Genomic DNA, 15,362 nt, shown 5'->3' on the forward strand with positions numbered 1-15,362 from the left:
ACTATTTGCATAGCAACTGGTTATTCTGAAAGACTCAACCAAGGCAAAAACTATTCCTGGCAAAACTGATTTTCAACAAAGAGTGGGCACAGCCTGACCTTCTTACAGCCGACTGCACACTCAGCAGAAGTTTTCTTTGCAAGCTCATGACTTATTCATAAAGATGTTCTAAAAAAAGAAAACCAAACAATCAATCACAACAAGCTATCAGGGGAGGTGTAAGAAAACACCTCCCAAGTTCAAGATACCTTACAGTGCATCGCTTTTAAGGAGGAACAAAACCACCCTACTGACAAGTAACAACAGCTGACAGCTCACAGTGACAGCAGAGAAGTGACACGCATTCAGTTTGGGTGGTGGCTTTGCAGAAGTGATGAGTGACTGGACAGATCTCTGCTTGGCATGATGTAGAGCACAAGCAGGCAAAATATAGATCATCTATCCCCCTAGACGATTGAGAGGTTTTTCCTCCCTTCGCCCTCGGCTCCTCAGCTTCAATGTGCTCAAGCCTCATTGCTAATTATACTGGAGATCCTTGCTCAGAAGTAGATTTTATTTTTAACCATGCACTAGATTGAGAGTGGCCCTGAAGTACAGCACTTAATTTTACTTTTCTTTATAAAAAGAATAGAAAATACTGAATCAGAGTTGATTTTCCTAAGCACCTGTTTAAAGTTAATTTAACAAGATCCCAACTGTACATTCGTTTTTAAGCCCTGATCTCTGAAGAACACTGCAAATACTGTACTCGCTGCTCATTTTATGTATAGGGGAGGGAGGATTTACAATATAAAATTAAATATGGCTTTTTCCCCCACTTCCTTTATGGTTTAGGAAAAATAACCTGAATACCTCTTCAGGAACCATTACAAAGTGTATTAAATATCACAGCAAGTCATTCATGTTCAATTTCACAGGCTGAAATGTGACTTAGCCCAGTGTGCGTCAATTTAAAAAAGAATTTCAAGTATTAATTTCAAGATTCCAATCAGTATAGTCCAGAAAACAGACTCCTCGTCCTGAGACTCATCTTCTGTAGACTGTGAGTATTTCTGGTTGGCCTCCATCTCCTCAGGGTTGTAAGAAGCCTCACCAGATGGGTACTGTACAACCGTCCGATCATAGTACACTTTCATTTCAAACTCGCTCTCCAAGTGAGAGGGGTGGCCATAAATCCCTATTCCCACTGGGCGGCGGAAGTGCGCTGGTACGTGGACAACATCCTGGCCACAGGTTACAGACTGTAACTCGTACTCGTCAAAGCTGGGGTGAAGTGTCATGTCAGATACGTACAAGTCTGCATCACCTTTTAAACTCCGCATCTGAAGCACGATCTTTCCCTCATGATTTAGTCTCAAATAGCTGTAGTTGCCTGCTCCAATCTGACCCTGAACAACATGGAGAAGCACCCATTCTTCAGGTACATCCTCTTCCTCGAAGGCATTTACCACAACGAGTACTTGAGCTGCTACAAAAATCATCAGGATTCTTTTCCAGCGTGCCGCCATGGTCTGGAGCTATATTCAGACTCTTCCTTTCTCCTGTTCTTGTCTCCTCCTTCTGAATACAAAACATAATTCAGATTTCAGTATATACCCTTCTTGGAAGGAATCAAATTTAACTTGGTAATTTTTATAAGTTCTCTAGTCCACACACAGTTAAGCAACTTTAATTAAGTATGTTCATTAACTTTTCTGGTTTTAGTAAGAAAACCTCATTGCTAAGATTCAGAGCTCTGTCGGATTAAAGTGGCCTGAATTTCTTAATGAAGTTAAACAGGAATTAATCAAGCAGGTAGATGTTTTATCATCCAGGACTGACACAGGGCCATTAGTTTTATTCTACCTGCATAGCTGATACATTTGACTGAGATGAAACCCAATAATGATTTTAGCCTGTTTTTAAAAAAAAAAGGCAGTTAAAAAGAATGCTGTTGTATGCTTGAAGAAGTTCAACCTGTTCAGGTGTTCAGAGGATCCTATTTGTTCCCCCATCCACTCATCTTAACTTCCAAGGGCAGTAAAGGTGTAAACCTGGGCACACACAAGAAGCAGTACGCACTCTGACTTGCAACGGGAATGGAATTAGAAATAAAACTGAGTTATCTACTGAATTAACACATTCAGATATGATGCTACTGTGTGATTGTTTCTAGGACTAAACTTGGCATATTACCCGTGAAAAGAGGAGTTTCCTAGAGATCCTGTTGCCGTACAAGCACTCAGCTCTTTGCAAGCAGAAACTTAATGCAACTGTTCAGACGCAACTTGTGAACCCTTCTGACAGCTTCCAAAGTACACAGCTGACTGTGTACTTGACTGTGACATGCGGTCACACTCAAGTACAACAGCCACACGTAGACATACACACTTCCAGGTTTAAGAGGAAGCTTCTCATCCCTTCATTCCTTCCATTAGGACACTACAGTGTCAAACATGAAAGCTACAAGCTGTTTTGTACCCTGCTGGCATCGAAACAAACTGCTTCCACTGCGATGTCACTTAAACCTTAAGAGGTTTTACAGCTAAACACAACAAGGGAAAAAGCTGAGAGTATTTCTTTAGCTCCGCATTTGCTGCCCCGGAGGCCTCTATACAAGGCCACAATTGAGCACAGACGGCATAAAAGCAATCCTCACAGCATTCGCAGAACTTGCCCAGCCGACACAACACCCTCAACAGCGACATTAAAAAGCACTCTTCTGCCTCCCCATATCCGGGGACTGACCCTCGGCCACTTTCAAACCGAAGCGACGGTGAGGTACCCGCGCGGGGAGACGCACGGCTCCGCTCCTGACCGGCGAACGATGAAGTTACCGAAGGACACCAGGCGCCGCTCCGGAGTGCAACAGCACCTGCGAAGGGCCGCGGTTTGGAGAGCTGCCCGCCCCGCTGACCCCCGCCACCCTCCGCCGACAGACAGCTGGGGCACGGCTCACCTCTGACCGGCCGAGGGACTCCGGCACGGCGAGGCCGCGGCGAGGCACAGCAGCGGGCTCCGCGGACGTGCGGCAGCACAGAGCGGCCGGGGCGCCGCGGAAGAGCCCCTCCCCGGGGCGGGCTGGCACGGAGGCGGCCCCCGAGGCGCCGGCCGGCCCCTGCACACCCCGGAGCCGAGCCCGGCCCCGCAAGGGCGTCCACCAGCGGCGGAGGCTGGCTGGAGACGGACGGGACAAGGCCTCCGCTCCGCTCCGCACCGCACCGCCCCCCTCACAGACCAACGAGGCCCGGCGCTCAGCCCGCACCGCCGAGCGCTCCAGCCCCAGCCCGCCCTACCTCCCCGAAGGGGCGGGGAGGAGCGTTCCCACCTCTCCCAGCTATCGCGAGAGAGGACGGCGGGGGGCGTCCCCACGGCAACGCGCACTACCCGGCACACACATACGCACCCACAGAGCCGGCGGGGCCGCGGGCCGCAGGGATGCTGCTGCGCCCCCTCGGTGCGGAGCTGTGGCGGAGTGCGGCGGTAGGAAGGCTCTGCAGAGGAGTCTGGGCAGGCTGGGTCGGTGGGCTGTGGCAGGACTAGGGTAATGACCATCCCCCGGACTTTGTATTGGGGAGGCTGCACCTCGGATACTGTGCTCACCCTCACCGCAAGACAGACATTGAGTTGGTGGAGCAGGTCCAGGGAGGGCAACGAAGCTGGTGGAGGGCCTGGTGCACAAGTCTTATGAGGAACGGCTGAGGCAGCTGGGGAGGCCTGGTGCACAAGTCTTATGAGGAACGGCTGAGGCAGCTGGGGAGAGCTGAAGAAGAGAAGGCTCAGGGGCGACCTTATTATTCTCTAGAGCTACCTGAAGGGGGGACGGAGTGAAGAGATGGCTGGTCTCTTTACCTAAGTAACCAGTGATAGAACAACTTTAAATAATGAAATTTATCAGGTTTAATGTTTCAGTGTGTACTAAGCAGTTGATAAGCCTGTTTGAAAGATTTAAATTGATTTAATAAAACTCAGATGTAACAGAATCCACATTCGGCAAGTTTATGCAGCCTGTTAGTTTGACGTATGATTTGATAGAATGTGTTACCTAGTGTTTATGAAGTTAGAGAGCTTTGAAGAATATTGAGACCAATAGAAATATGCTGTTTGACACAAAAACTGCTATGATAGTGAACTGCTGTTTGGCTAAAATGACCCTTTTTTCACATGTCTGTCAGTTCAATCAGAAATGGATGGATAGCCGAGCTGAGGGAACATGCCGGAGCCAAGATCTTTGAGCATCCTGTTGCACAGAAAAGGGATGTGGCAGGAAGTGTGCTTTATGGGCGTGTGATATAAATTTCTCACTGCACGCTCACACTATCACTAGTATTCACATGCAGCTGTCACCTTGTGCCAAAAGGGCAGCAATCTGCTTCTTGTCATTCTTGGATGAGTGGTGTTTTAGCCACTGAGGAGTAACAGCATCTATTGGAAAGCAAAAATCACTGATGATTTGCACCTGTCTGAATCTGTCTCCATGAGGTTGATGCTGCTGGCTGAGGGTCCAGCTGCAGGAAAGGAGCTGGTGTTCTAACCCCTGTTTGATCAGTCAAGAAATCAGACCAAGGTCTCAAATACTTTTTTTGATCTTACTAGTTCCTGAGTTGTTATGGACAGGGGGTTGTTGTAGCTACAATACTTTTAACATGAAAATAAACCATAGTGGAAAGAACTGGGGAGAAACATGCTAAACTGCCTAGAAACAGTTATGGACAAAGGCACACCACGTTTCAGAACAAGTTCTTTACTCCTAAGGGTTGTTTGCCTGTCTGAACAACACCTTTTTTTCTCTACCGGTGTTTATTTTTCTATACTGATACCTAAACTGTCATGACACATTCATGACTGTATCAGTCATGGAAACTGTCATCAGCAAATCACAGTGAATTTTTTCGCTAGTATTCTTATCCATGAGTTACAGTTCAGAAAAGAAATACTGTCCTATGCAGTACACTGAGTTACTGCTTTGTGGCCAGTGCTCAGTACGGTGGTTTTATCCAAATTCACAAGGACACATGAAAGAGAATTTGGATAGGTACTTTCTCCAGGCAAAACTAATAAAAGGGGGTTGTATTGTCAATGATAATATAAATTAGGTGGTCATACAGTGCAAAAATGCTTGTACTGTTAATTACAGACAGTTACAAGAAAGACATTCCTGTAGAAAGTATCTGTTTGAAATGCAGTTGAGGTGGATGCTGAGTCTGCAGATTGACCTGCACCAAAATGGTTTAAGTTGGTGGATCAAAATCTTGATCATAGAATCATAACTTGGGATGAAAGGGACTTTCAGACTTCTCCAACTTCCTGTTCAGAACAGGTCTAATTAAATCAGGTTGCTCAAGGCCATGTCCATGTGACTCTTGGACAACTCCAGGGATAGAGATCCACCACCTCTCTTTAGAAACATGTTTGAATATTCAACCACCCTCATGGTATTTAAAATAAATAAGTAAATAAAAATTCCTGACATCTAATTGGATTTTCCCAGGTTCCAGCTTGTCTTACCACTGATTGCCTCTGAAAAGAGTCTAGCTCCAACTTCCCTGCATCCTCCCATTAGGTAGGGACCAGTAAGGTCTCTTCTCCAGGCTGAAGGATGCAGCTGGCTGCCTCTGCTGCAAGGGTGCAGAGATGGCTCATATTCAGCTTGTCCAGCAGGATCTTTGGATCATTTTCTGGAGAGCTTCTTCCCAGACAGACAGCCTTCAGCTTGCCCTCCTGCATGGTCTACCCTGTGCCAGACGCAGGGCTCTGCATTTACTATTGTTGGACTCCATGAGATTTTTGTTAGCAATTTCTTGTGCCTGATGAGTCCCTCTGACTGCCAGCCCTGCCCACCCCCTTGGTGACTGCTTCCCATCACCCACAAACTTGGTGAGAGCAAGAGGTTTGTTTTTCTTCTCAGTGATGCTTCACACACTGTCATGAGCTGGTCCATGCTGTGCCCACTGTAACAAAGAACCACAGAATGGTTTGGGTTGGAAGGGACTTTAAAGTTAATCCAGTTCCACGCCCCCTGCCTCGGGCAGCGACACCTTCCACTAGACCAGATTGCTCAAAACCCCATCCAACCTGGCCTTGAGCACTGCCAGGGATGGGGCAGCCACAGGTTCTCTGGGCAACTTGTGCCAGTGTCCCACCACCCTCACAATGAAGAATTTATTCCTAATGTCTAATATAAATCTTCCTTCTGTCAGTTTAAAGCCATTCCCCCTTGTCCTATCCCTACATGTCCTTGTAAAAAGGACAGTTGGCCCAGGCAAGGGGACTTTGCCCGGTGCCGCAGATGGGCTAGAGGTCCCCGAGGGAGGCGGCCGCCTGGGCCCATCGCGGTCTGCGGGCGAGGGAGGTTTTTTTTCCCGCTCGGCGACCCGTCGGCGGAGCCGCTGCCCTGGTTACGGGCCGGCTGTTGTGCGGCGGGGCCGGTGAAGCGGGGCCCGTGTTGTGCTGTCGGCGGGACGCGGAGCCGGGCGGGCCCCTCCGCCTCCCCGTGTAAGGGTGCCGCTACCAGGGAATCAGGACACAGCCGGTGAGGCGAATCCGGTGCCCCGCCGTAGGATGGAAAGCGACTGGGACGGATGTGCTTCTGGAGGAAGCTGCGATCCTGACGTTGTCTGCGAAAAACAGTTGTTTAGGTCCGAACTGTCAGAGTCCCTCGTTCAGCTAGCGTGTAGTCACCATCACTGCGCTTTCCCTTTGAATCAAAATGAGTTATGCGTCTGGAATACAGTGACTGCTCAGGTAAACCCAAACCACATCCCTCCACAGGCTGCTATTTCAGAAGGTGGCTGTTTATACCTCTTAAGGAAGGTATAAAAATATCTGAGGGCAGTGTAGGAGTGAGGGTTTGACTCTAGTGCTGTAAAGAGGCTAGCTTTTGTTATAAAGCTTTGTTCCCGTGATGAGAATAATGTAAACTGTGGTGTCTGGCAGCTAAACTACCAGCCAGTCTCAGGCTCACTCCTTCCCAGCAGGCTTGGAGGAAGAACCAGATAGGCAAAAGTGAGAAGTCATGGGCCCCCATGATAAACTAAAGAAGCTAGTTTAATGAGTGAAGAGGGAAAAAGTGATACAAAGGCAGTCACTCATCAGTTCCTACAAGCAGACCAATCCCCATACAAGTTTCAAGCAATGGCCACCTTAGAAGATACCCTCCCTCCTATCCCCAACACCTTCTTTATCCAATACCCCAGTTTTATTGCTGAGCACAACATCATATCATAGGGATTATCCCTTTGTCAGTTTGGGTAAGCTGTTAAAGCTGTCTTCCCTTCCTCCCTCCTATTTGCTGGGGCAGTTTGGGGCTGGGACAGAGTGGGAAAAGAGAAAGCTTTCATAAAGTCTTCATGCTGTGCAACAGCCAAAACTCTGTTTCAGGTTGTCACTGGGTTTCATTACAAAATCCAAAGCACTGCACCAATCCAAAGCTGCTATGAAGAAAGTGAACCCCATCCCAGCCAAACCCTGTACACTGCAGCTGATTAAGTGGTTTTGAAACAGTAAAGAAAAATAGTTGTTGTCTTGTTAATTGCATGTACACGATCCATTTGTAATTTTGTCATAACCTTTGTTTGAGGTGACTCATTTAACTCTTCTTTATGTACATTTGTCAGCCATTACTTTTGTCAGGACATCATTACCCAATTTCTGCATTGTCATTTGGAAGTAAAACCAACTCCCTTCTTGTCTGCTCTGCATCTCATGAACGTGTGATAGTGTGGAATCTTGATGAATGCACACAGAAGGTGCAAGAAGGTAGAGTACTGTTTATATAATCTATACATGTTGTACATATAAAAAAGAAGTGCAAAAGCAATAACTCACCACCTCCTACAAACAGACCAAGGCCCAGCCAGTCTCTGAGCAATGGCCACGTTATAAGATGACCCCCCAGTACCACCCTTTCTTCCAGTACTACTTGTATAAAGAGATGGTTATTTCTGAGGAGCAGGTGTTAGCCATTCAGGTTCAGCAGCCCCAGCACCAATAAAGAGTGCTTACTTCTCTGCTGCTTCTCTCCGGCAGTTCCAAGCGCCATCAGGGCAGCGGCCCAGCTAGCCTGCTCACCGTACCTTCTGGAACTGCGGGGGTCACCCCTCGCGGCCGCTGGGCCGTGCAGCCCTGCGGTGGACGCCGTGCACGGCCGGGGCGACCCCGGGAGCTGGCCGAGGTGCTGGGCAGGAGTAGACGATCGCTGGAGACAGGCGGGGAAACGGGAGGGAGTTCCGCCACTGTGGAAAAACACGGACGGGAAAAAAAATTAATCACAGTAGCACTGCGTAACTGAACATAAAATGCCAGAATAACCGAATGCTGCCTTTTCTGGAATATCTGTAGAACTAGTGTTTTACATTCTGCTTTGTCTCTCGTTCTGCCTCTCTCTGAAACACTGGTGTGTGTGTGTGAGTAATGCCCGGATCTGGGAGCAGAGTGCATGCGTGAAAGAGAGCTGTGATGGCATTAAACAAAGGAAGCCGAAGTTCTAGTGTCCTAACTACTGGCTTGGTTTGGAGCCTCAGCCAATGGAGTTAGATTCTAAGGATCAGTTCTAACCCCTCTTCAAGCTTAAATTGTTTGGAAAGTAGGGGAATGCTGAAAAACAAAGAAAAGGAGTCATGTAGTTTTAGCACAAAGACTTTTGAAAGCCAGATTCTCTGCTTCTGGCTTGCTTCTTTTTCTTTTTTCTATCTACAGGCTTTCTTTCCCCAGACTGTGTTCTACACAATCTTGGCATGTTTTTTCTGACCATATTCTTAACAACTGCATCGAGGTGTTTGATCCATCTCTCCATCCTGCTATATCTTGACTTATTAATCAGCTGTAGAAGCACTCCATAGCATCTAGAATGAAACCTATAAAAGGACACCTATAGTTGTTGTGCCTGTATCCTAGTTAATTTGTTGCCTGTGAAATCCCGAAATTTAATGAGATGTCTGAAACCTTTTCACACTCTTAAAGGTAGCATCCTAAAACTGGGAACTGCAGAAACCAGGCTGTTTGAAGAAGTGAGATGACCAGAATGAAACTATGAAGAGAGGGATGAAACATGAGCCTGTTCTCAAAACTAGTCTTACCATCTGAGTCTGTAATGATATTTAGTGGTGTACTTCCTCTTTCAGCGCACAGAAGAATTAAAACCAGGAAAAGGAAAGTCTCCCTTGCTTGATAGCTGAATGTCTGGGATATTGTACTGGAAGAAGTATTTTTCAAACGCCTGTTTTCCTGGGCTTCAGTCATTTTATATGATGATGCTGGTCAGGATTTCTTGCCTTTAAAATGAACATGGTACTATCAGGTTCCTTGGGCATATAACCCTACTCCAAAAGTCCTGTCCCTGGCAATCTTCCATGGAAGTATGATTTGATAGGCACACTTTTTATTAGTGTTTCAAAGAGTACCACGTCATGTCCAGGCAACAGGGCAAATGGAGGAATCTTACTGATACATAGTACTGTGCTTTGCTTTCCAATAGTCTGGTACAATAAAGCTGTGGTTTGTTCGGTAGAGCTTCCTGACACACACTGGGATAGCACTGTGGTTAGGCAAAAGTTTCTAAGAATCTCACTGCACTAGAGTTTTATATTTCAGTGAGTCTCCCTAACAATGAAATTGCTACAGGATTAACACCTCAAGGAGTTGTTATTGGATCTCTTCTGGGAACGGTACTTCATGTAAGATTTAGTCTGGATGATCAACAAGTGGCAGTATGTGCTGGAAATCAGATCTGCATGTTAAGTGCAAAGGTGAGACTCCATTCTTTGTAGATATGGTGCTGGTATTTTTTAAACTTACTTTCAAATAAAATCATGATACAGAAATATTAGCATAATTAAGCAAAAGCATTCATTTTTTCTCATATAGATGACAATAAGTATGAACTAATGCTTCATAATGCATCATACACCAGGTAGAAGACTAGATTAAAAAATTGAATTTGTGTTGCAGTAACTTACAAGAAGAAAACATTCTGAGGAGATCTGAAAAGTTACTCCTATATCATTCATTCTGAAGAAGAAAATGTAAATGTGTGGTTTTCTCAGCAGGATAATATACAGGGCTGCAGTTTCAAAAGAAAAATCTTATTGATATAATATTTTGTATCCAAATCTCACAACTCTTAGCAACTGTTATTAATTATTAAAATGTTTAACTAATTCTAATTTTTAGTTTGAAATATAATCTCTTTTTGTTTTGACTTATCACAGAAGGAAGCTATACTAGCTGAACTGGATGGCCACCTGGCTCCAGTGACTGCTGCTGAGTTTTGTACATGGGAGAAAAGTATGCTTATATCAGTGTCAGAAGACAGAACCTTTAAGGTAAGGAAATTGCATAGTTGCACTTTAAAAGAGCAGGGACTGTCTGTCTGGCTGTGACTTTTTCAATCGCAGCTGTGATAACTATAATAATGTAGTGAAAGTATTTGTGGAGAGGAAGGCTCGTAGAGGTAATAAGAGGAAAAATTTGGTTTTATTTGGCTTTCTTAATTGACTATTAAGCACAGAATTCATCACTTTGTCTTGTTAATAAAGAAAGCTGACTTATATGTGTGTATAGCTGTTATTCCTGAGCTCAGTATGAAAACTATGACATTATGCAAGGTCCCTGTGTGAAATTTAGAACCAGTTCAAGTGTGTATTTTCATTGATTTAGCTTAAGTCACCTAAGCAAAGATGATAAGTATTCTGAGTACTTTGTGTATCCTTACCAGGTGAGTTTCACCTTTTCCACTATAGATACTTATCAGTTAAGCAAATCTCTTTGTAGTTATTAAAAAATGCTGAAAGAAGCCCTTACCGTGTTGCATCACCTTTAGTGGCTGCATTTTTCCGTTTTCACCACACGATGGCCTTTGAAGTTTGTTTTCCTTAAGGATCTAAGTAGTTGACTATATATATTTTTTTCCTAAAGGTGTGGGACTATGCCGCCGGCCAGTTAATACATCAGTCAGGAGTATTAACAGGGAAGTTTTATTTTTATATATGCTTTTTCATAGCAAAAAATTGTTTTCCCTAAACAATAACACACAATTATTATAGAAGTATTTAGATGATTTAGTGAAAATAATTCTAGTAGACTAGGTAGTAGTAAACATATCCTTTAAAGCCAGTAGTAAATATATTTTCCTTTAATGTGTACTTCTGGGCAGATTTAGTATACTTTTATAAACAGCTCTTTTTGTACAGGGTGTGCATGTAGCTGTTGCCATTTTACTGAGATAAGCAAATGAAGCTGTCTTATTTGTAGGTACAGTTCTGCTCTCTGAGTACTATGTGCTTGTTTTCTTTCAGCCTTATATATGACATAGAAAGAAATACTATGCCATATGTAGATCTATTAGCAGTGTCTGCAGCTGATGGCATATGTTGACTTTAAAGGTGAAAGCTACTTTTATGGCAAGATAAGAGGAGGAGGAGGACAAGCATTGTTTCCAGTGCAGCAGGACTTCATCCTCCAATAGTACTTTCCACATAAGAAACATGTAGTTTTCAATGGGACTTGAGCCAACTCGCCTTTGATTGTGCCTGATTGTGGTGCTACTAGTGGTTATTGGAGCACACTCTGGGGCATGAGCTGTGAGGAGACTGGTTGTTAAGCTTTGTGCATATGTATTATTGAACTGTCTCAGGTAAACTAAAAGCTAACACCACATGGTAGGAAAGGAGAGGAAGAAGGGGTGATTCTACCCTGGTTGGCTGTGGCAGTTGCTTCCCTTGAAAACCTGCCCCAACTGCAATCAGGGTTTGCAGGTGGAGGCCGTGAGAGGAACAGCAGGGGAATGAAAACTGCCACATGGGGCTCTGAAAACCATACCACAGCAGCGTGGGTGAAAGGTTGCAGAAAATCACTGTGGCAGTGTGGGTGGAAAGCAGACTGTAGACCTGTGAATGGAAAGCCCTTAGCCGGACAAAGTATTGTGCAACCATAGGAATTGCAATAAGAGTTTTTTTTCTACTCATTTTTATAAACAGGAGGATTCAATTTGAGTTGCATATCTGATTTGTGTCTACTCTGGAAATAATTCTATCATGTTTTTTTTGAACCAGCATTTCCTTTGCTAAGTCTGCTGGTTGATGAAGAAAATAAACAGATTATCACTGGATGTTCTGAGGGACAGGTGAGAATTACCCAGAAAAGTCTCTGTCAAAATAGTCATCTACTGTTAATGTATCTGTCTATAAAAATCTTCATAATCTGCATATTTGTTTTGAATTGTTACAACAGTTACTTTTTTAGGTATAATTCAATGCTTTGAGCACAAACCATAAATGGTATATAAGACTTCTATTACAAAATGGAAACTTTCTTCTGAAAACCAGGAAAGTGTTTAAGAGCACAGTCAGTGTTTATATAAGAAGAGTACACTGACAGGCTATAAATATATCTGTTTCAAAATCAAAAAGGTGAAAAATAGGATTCTTCTATTCTAGCTAAGGAATGAAACACATGACAGTAAATGGAAGAGACTATGATTTCTGCATGTTGAAATTCTAATAAAAATGTGATAAATATGAATATGCATTTTACCTGCTCTTTAATTTAATGTTAAGAATATATTTACATAAGATTTTCCAGTTGCTTTCCTTCAGTGTTATTGTTCAGTGAATTGTGAAGGAAGTTAAAGATTTAACTATAGTGCTGCCTAAAATCAGAGACGTATAAATGAAATATTATTGTACATTATTCAGTGAACAATTACATGCAGATTACTTGTTCTTTTTAATGTGGAAAATAGTCTGTGAGGCTTTTTTTTTCCAAAGACATAAATATGGGAATTAGATGTGCAGCTCAAATTTATAATGACTGCTTCTGCTAATATTGAATATATTCTTTAATAATCTTAAAAATGCATATAATTGAATTTTTCATCCAAGTTGAGATTACAGATACAAAAATTCAACAGTTGCATGTATAGTTTTATATCTGACCTTTAGTTTGTATTCATGTAAGCTTTATGTTTACTGTCAAAAGGTTATTGCAATTGCTTTTTCTTTTTTTTGCAGCTTTGGATCTTCAGTTTAATCAGTGATCATAATTACCGTTGTGTAACACATATCAACTTAAAGAAAAAGCAAGAGAAATTCTATACTGAAATGTTGAAATCTGGAAAAGAAATAGGTAGCACATTGCTTTTAGAATGCTGTTTATGATATAGTCTAGTTGTTATTGGCTACTGACTGTATGCTTTTCATACAACGAGAATTTTTTATAAGTGATAGTTATGAGTCTCAGACTGTGGCATGGAATTCTTACTGAAGCTGATGTGAAGTGGGGTATTCGCGTATCTGGAAAGAATTATATGACATATCTGGAAAGAATTAAGCTTGTATGTGTGTAATAAAATCTTGGGTAATGCATCTGCTTATAAAACATTGCAGGATGTGAACTATTAAGTATTTGGTTTTTACTGAATTCATTGACCAAGACTTTAGTGAGAACAGAATGGGTGCCTAAAAATTAATCTGTTGTCTAAGTGGGATGCCATTTTTCAGCTACATTTGATACTTCTAGGAAACTTTCCTTTTATTTTCTTCTTTTTTTTTTTTTTGTTTAAATCCATACTAACGCCTCCATGGTATGATATTTCTCTGGCTGTGGTATTTCCAGTGGTATAATGCAGAGTACTTATAAAAGACTGCACTTGGTCACCTCAGCAAGGTGATTTCATGTTCCCAAATGAGGCATTCAGACTACCTGCACCCCACATGAAGTGAGATCAGGTCCTCTGAAAGGCAAGCAAGAGGAAGCTTTCTTTAGGGAAAGGGAGATCTGGTTTCCCTTGCTTGCTCTTTTTCTAGATTCAATGACTGTTGCGTTCTTAGCGGTCCAGCTTCAACAATTCTAAGGTCCTGATCTAATGAGAAAGACTGCTACATTTCTTGTGATTATTTAAAATATATGGATGGCACTTTCATATTTGGATGTTTGAAAGAGAGTGATATAGTGGCTGTGTCTAATGATGAATTCAGTGCTAGTCATTCCTAGGTTTTAACTGCGTATGCATAATCGATGGAGACTTCTTGGGAGGATAAAAATAGTGGTAACTTTCCAACTTGGTTTTGGATTATGTTATAACTTTAGGGTCAAGGGAGTTTTCAGATTAAGTGGAAAGCTGCCCAGCATATTTAAGGGTTGTTAGAATATGGCTTTTTGAGATGGACACATCTGAATTTTGCCAACTGCTTTTTGGTACATAAGTAGGCTCTTTAGATTTGTATCTCTAGGTATTTGAAAGAAGACTGTACTAAAAAAAGCATAGTAATGAGGATATTTCAAGAGGGCTGTCTTAGGCTATATCAGTCTGTTGAAATAGAAACTTCTGGAGTGTGGAGTTAGTTCGTGCTACCTTATTCCTTTATAGTAATTTATTTTTCTATTTATAGTGCTATATTTATTTATAGTACTTTATTCCTTCAAATTCTCTATTAAATCCCAACTCTTTCCCTTAGTCCATTGTTTTTTGATAGCTAGTGTTGATTATATTTCTTAGGTGAAGGGCAAAATACTTCCAAGCTTTGCAGAACAAAACCCATGAGACCAGAAGGATCAGTGGAAACATCGTTACCTATCCTCTTAATTGAACACTGTGACTTTTTGGTGTGTTTCCATAATGAAGAGAACATGTAAGTCCCTTAAAATACCACCAAATACTTGGATGGAATCTATTCCTAGGAGTTCCCATTGGTTCTTGGATTATTTTCATTGCAGCTTACTCTTTTAAACATGCAATAGGAAGAATAAAAGAATATTTTTAGTGATCTGCAAGTTTTGGTGGTCTGGTTTGGGGAGATAATATACACAAAGTGATACACAGTTAAAACTGGTTTCTTGTTTGCAAAGTAATTTTATAAAAATGGCATTGGGAATATCCGTTTTAGCATCTATTGATGCCAGTTGATCAAGGAAATAAAAATTAAAAAATAATGAAGAAGCCCGTTAGAATTAAAAAGCCAAATTTATTTTAGTTTGCATTCCCGTGGAAATATGTCGGATGCAGTCACTGTGTGCCTGTGCCTGTTTGCTTTCTAAATGTAAATAACTTCTAAATTACATAACCTGTTCTAGGCAAACTTTTGGCAGACTCAGTCTCGTTTCTTTTTCAATGCTTTTTTTTCTGGACATGGTTGCCTGAAATTGACCCCTGGTAATACGTTAATTGAAATAATTTTCTGAGTTCAGATAACATCAATTTCCAATACCCACCTGATGCTGCCTAGCATTGTACATCTAAGGACTATTTGCCCTTTCAGTTATTGCATCACAGTTGGAGGTTTTGTTCTGCTTATAAACAACCATGACAATAAAAATCTTATTATTAATTGAGTTCCATTGTCTTCTGGTTTTATGTTTCTGTTTTTATAATATTTTTCTGTTCACTT

General features: G+C 42.4%; 2 protein-coding genes across 2 annotated transcripts in view; one reads left to right on the forward strand and one right to left on the reverse strand.

Moving 5' to 3' along the window:
* Positions 1 to 648: 648 nt before the first annotated feature.
* On the reverse strand, positions 649 to 3,105 carry CUNH6orf120 (chromosome unknown C6orf120 homolog). The gene is made up of 2 exons (XM_062641795.1): positions 2,939 to 3,105; positions 649 to 1,560 (listed from the first exon to the last, which is right to left on the reverse strand). The coding sequence occupies exon 2, from the start codon at positions 1,506 to 1,508 to the stop codon at positions 951 to 953; it is 558 nt and encodes a 185-aa protein (XP_062497779.1). The 5' UTR covers positions 1,509 to 1,560; positions 2,939 to 3,105; the 3' UTR covers positions 649 to 950.
* A 3,199-nt stretch (positions 3,106 to 6,304) lies between these two features.
* Positions 6,305 to 15,362, forward strand: part of WDR27 (WD repeat domain 27) — a 56,683-nt gene continuing 47,625 nt past the window's right edge. The window contains exons 1-8 of the mRNA XM_062641716.1: positions 6,305 to 6,723; positions 7,596 to 7,737; positions 9,601 to 9,725; positions 10,188 to 10,301; positions 10,894 to 10,942; positions 12,027 to 12,100; positions 12,987 to 13,101; positions 14,474 to 14,606. Of these exons, the coding sequence (XP_062497700.1) occupies positions 6,541 to 6,723; positions 7,596 to 7,737; positions 9,601 to 9,725; positions 10,188 to 10,301; positions 10,894 to 10,942; positions 12,027 to 12,100; positions 12,987 to 13,101; positions 14,474 to 14,606 (935 nt within the window). The 5' untranslated portion in view covers positions 6,305 to 6,540. The remainder of the gene's footprint in view (positions 6,724 to 7,595; positions 7,738 to 9,600; positions 9,726 to 10,187; positions 10,302 to 10,893; positions 10,943 to 12,026; positions 12,101 to 12,986; positions 13,102 to 14,473; positions 14,607 to 15,362) is intronic.

This window comes from Pezoporus occidentalis, unplaced genomic scaffold (genome assembly GCF_034315485.1).
Source record: "Pezoporus occidentalis ecotype Australia unplaced genomic scaffold, CSIRO_AGI_Poc_V1 ctg7, whole genome shotgun sequence".
Classification (NCBI taxonomy): Eukaryota; Metazoa; Chordata; class Aves; order Psittaciformes; family Psittacidae; genus Pezoporus; species Pezoporus occidentalis.

Excerpts from the sequence above, each read along its gene's own strand:
- CUNH6orf120 (XM_062641795.1), bottom strand. The coding sequence starts at position 1,508 with ATGGCGGCACGCTGGAAAAGAATCCTGATGATTTTTGTAGCAGCTCAA.